The 4,400-nt window shown below is 35.1% G+C and overlaps 1 protein-coding gene across 1 annotated transcript; it reads right to left on the bottom strand.

Moving 5' to 3' along the window:
* Window positions 1-911: 911 nt before the first annotated feature.
* Window positions 912-3,843, bottom strand: LOC110686662 (U-box domain-containing protein 19-like). Its single transcript, XM_021863265.1, has one exon. The coding sequence runs from the start codon at window positions 3,295-3,297 to the stop codon at window positions 1,240-1,242; it is 2,058 nt and encodes a 685-aa protein (XP_021718957.1). The 5' UTR covers window positions 3,298-3,843; the 3' UTR covers window positions 912-1,239.
* Window positions 3,844-4,400: the final 557 nt, after the last annotated feature.

Below are 4,400 nucleotides of genomic sequence, written 5' to 3' on the forward strand. Positions count from 1 at the left end.
ATATGATGACTCATAAAACATGATCAATGAGACCTTACTTTTATTTATGAACATAATTTTGTATTTTACATGTCAACATATTTGGATATCTTATCTTCCTATAAAAAAAGGGTGGGACAAAAGGACATCGTTAGATTGTTAGGCTACACAAAGTCAACTAACAAGAAGAAATTAAAGGATTGTATTAGGTAAAATAAAAGCTAAATTTTATTTATTAGCTCTTACCTGCTTTTGTGGTGGATCTCAAATGGACACTTACACTAATGCCTACCAATGGAAAAGCACAACCATAATGCAATGAATGATTTTTACCTTTCTAAATTTAATGATCACTTTTCAATTGAGCTTTGAAGTATCAAATTTAATCATTCTTACTAGTTTGTGCACCTAATCATAAAGCAATGACCAATTTTACAAATTACGTACGATAAAAACTTAAGGTACTTACATTCACTTATACGGATGATATTTTAATAGTTGTATATTAAGGTGAATAAATGTTTTTTATACTCTCGAAGTTAGTGATCACATGTTGACATTATTCAAATTGAATATCTATGATTTTGACCTAAAATGTATGATGTACATTATCAAACTAGTATTATGATGAGGCTCCTTTCACAAGAGTACAGTCCCCCCCCCCAAAAAAAAAAAATATATGAAACAATAATAATAATTAGAAAATCAATTGTGATTAAGGGAGTAATTTTACTCATTAGAACTTTGTACTCTAATTTTTATTAGGGTGGTAATTGTGATGAAATCACTTCTATGTCAATGTCCTATAGGTAAATCGTAAATAGGTGTCAAAAACTGAACAAAGTTTTCCAAGAACTCAGGTCACTAAGTCATTTGCATAGATAATGTTTAAGCTACTGCCCTTGATAAAAAATTCAGCCATACATTTAGCAAAGCATATAACATACTAACAATACTAGTAACTAGTAAGACCACAATCTTTAGTCTTTATTCACTTAATATCAAAATACAGAACTTCAATCTGTGATAAAGTTTAACATCTATGGCAATTGAGCCATATTATATTCTCTACTGAAAAGAATGCTAAGTGTAAATTTATACAGTATACAATAACCAATTGCAAAGAACCTAAGCCTAACATATTGTTTCAGCTCTTTGAAAAATCTAGCTGATTGCTCAAAAATAACTCTATGGATTCCAATTTGGTAAATCCTACATATATACAAATTATGATTATAGCTTAATTATTATGTATTACCCCTAAATTGCATGAACAAACCTTTCCTTATGAACTTTGGAAGCAGCTGTTAAACTCGAAGAGCTCGATTCCTGAAACTTCTGCAGCATATTGATTAGCATTCGCGCTTTCCTGCTACCATGTGAGCTTCCATCAGTAGTGAGTGCATATAGTGAGGGCATGATAGCTGGTTCCTTAGCCAAAATTGCGACAACTTCATCCCCAACATTCGTGCACAATGATGCTAAGATTGACACACAATATTCTTTTCCTGCCTTTGAAATGGAGGATTTTAACAATCCCATGATCAAAGTCATAGCCGAGGTTTGTAGAATCGCGATACACCCATCAATCCTCTCAGCCAAACAAGCTAAAATAGCCAAAGAATCAGCTATAAGGTCTGATCTCTCAATGGAAGAGATAAGATCAACTAGTTCTGGTACAATTCCAGCTTCAAGTACTCTTTCATGATTTCTATGATATAAAAGCAGCCCGAAAATTGCAGCAATCGCGTTCTTCTTCCCACAAATCGTCCCATCTTTAAGGAGCTCAATAAGTCCAGGAATAGCCTGTCTTGTTGAGCCAATCATTTTCCTGTACTTCTCCACAGAAGACAGGTAAAAAATGGTGGCTGCTGCAATCTGTCTCGATTCGAGCTTCATCCCTCTTCGAAGGACTGAAATTATCAACGATAAACCACCTTCTTCGATGATCGATTTCTGCCCTTTCGAATGCTTTGCCAGCTTCAAAAGAGCAGCAATTGCATTCTCTTGTGTGCTAGGATCATCTGATGTAAGAAGATCCAATAGAGGAGCAACATTACCAACTTCAATCAAAATCGAACGATTAAATATACTCGATTTAGTCAACAATCTTATCTCATAAGCAGCCTTATTCTTCTGCTCATCAGTTCCATAAGTCAGCCTCCCAGCAAGAAACCCAGCTAAAAATCTCACAGCCTCCCTCGTAGCCGGAGTAGGCGATACAACCGTCCTCGGTGATTCCTTGCTTCTTCTACCTGATTTCGATATCGAAATTCCATTCTCCAAGCAAAACTGTTGTATCAGCCTCTTCAGAGCAGAATTTGGTACTAATTCTGTACTTTCCAGCCTCTCCCCTGTCTTGGGACAGAGTAAATGCCCTGAATTCAGCCACTTCTGAATTGATGCTCGATCATATGTTTGGCCGGTGGATATAGTAACAGGATCCATCATCAATTCCAATGAAATTGGGCATCGAAAATCCTCAGGATTCAAGCAATTAAGCATCTCTCCTGGTGATTTCACTTCAATTTCGACAATAATTTGCTCATCATTTTCATCCAATGAATCGAAAATTACTGCCCTGCAGTAGCACATAAATCCCAACAAATTACTAATTAAGGGAATTTCTCTTTCATCTTCTTCAATATTACTCATTTCATCTTCCAAAAACTTGACCTCTTTATTGCAATCTTCCCAATTATAAATCCCTAAATAATCAAAAACCCGTTTGATCAACCCTCTTTCGGGTTCGAATGCGTTCTCGAATTGGTTTAATATCAATATCACCCTCTCCATGGCACATTGATCATTCAGGCTTACATCGAGCTTCGATTTTTGTGCTTGTTTTCCAAGTAATTCAACTAATTCCTTCACTTCAGAACTGATTTGGAGTGAATTTAGATAAAGTATATCAAAAGCAGTAGCAGTTGAGCTAATCAAAACCCGGAATTGATTAGCTATAAACTGTGATTTCATCAAAATAAAGAGTCTAGACCCTTCTCGAGTACAATCTTGTAGTAAAAATTGAATCTTTTGGAGTATAAAATGAAGCTCTGAAAGGCATAAAATGAGGGATTTGGTAAATTTTGGTTGATAATCACGGATATTTTCGAAAAATATATGGAGGATTTCGACTTGTCGAATTACTTCCCGGGCAAATTTTTTCTGAGAGGGAAAAAATTTGGCTTTGAATTTTGTAACATCATTAGAGATAGTGATCAAAGAAGTGAGAAGAATCGAGGGGGATATCGATTCACACGGTCTAACCGCGGGGAATTTAAGAATCCGACGATTATCGGGATCGATTTTACGGATCATTGGTGGATTTTGTGGATGGAAAATGAAGGATGAAAGGGAAGGAGAAAGAAGAACAGAGTTGCTCTGTTTCTGTTTGTGCTACTAATATAGATAGGAATATGATAAGGCAAAAAAACTTTGGTAAAAAAAAACATAACAGAAAAGAATCTAGTATTGGCGGTATTTTAGTTGTCAATTTTACTGTTGGGTAAAAAAAAAAAAAATTAACAGAGAATTACGTAGGATATTTCTCGTAGGACACGTGGCAGCCGACAATGCGGCTTACACGCTGAGAATGTACTGACACGTGTGGGTGGACACGTGGGGAGGTGGGGTTGGCGGGGAGATTTAATTCTCGGATCACGTAAACGATGCCGTTTTGCAAGGTAAAAATATTATGCCGATGTGATGGAATTGGAAGTTGGGCCCACAAAAACCGACTATGACACGTGGAGGATTAGGAAGATGACAAGTAGCATGGGTATTTCGTTGGAAAAAACCTCGAAGGAAAATAAAAAATGGGACTAGGTGCATAAAATTGCATAATTGCCTAATTGGTGATGTTATGCAATAATGAACAAGAAAAGAGTTATGGGAAGAAGCTTTGAGGAAGCTTGGGTTATAAATTTAATTGTGATTAAATAATTAATTGCGTAATCAGAATGTGCGGTAGTCTACTATTGGATGTCAAACAAGTAGACTTATATGTTAAGTGTTCTAATGTTTGAATTTGGCCATACATGTTGCTATCATATCGTTTGAAGTTTTATTATTTCTTTTTTTTTATCGAATACAAAGTAGTTTGAATATGCAACGTTGTATATGGCTCGGCATACTTAGTTTGAATGTTAGTTCCTATCCATTCACTTGTTGTATTATTCGCTATCTTTATAGAAAACAGACTGTATTATTGTTGATTGAATTACAAATGTTGAATATTTAATTTCCTTACATTTAAACAAACAATGATTGTTTTACTTCGTATATAACTGTCTCACATTTTTAATCATGCTTGATTATGGAGCAATTATTTATTAGTTGTATGTTTTTTCCCCTCATTATAATCAAATGATATATACTTCATTCGTTTTATATTATTTGCAACACATTCTTTACGGACGCAG

Source organism: Chenopodium quinoa, unplaced genomic scaffold (assembly GCF_001683475.1).
Source record: "Chenopodium quinoa cultivar QQ74 unplaced genomic scaffold, ASM168347v1, whole genome shotgun sequence".
NCBI lineage: Eukaryota > Viridiplantae > Streptophyta > Magnoliopsida > Caryophyllales > Amaranthaceae > Chenopodium > Chenopodium quinoa.

Coding starts and splice junctions, on each gene's coding strand:
- LOC110686662 (XM_021863265.1), bottom strand. CDS start 3,297: ATGATCCGTAAAATCGATCCCGATAATCGTCGGATTCTTAAATTCCCC.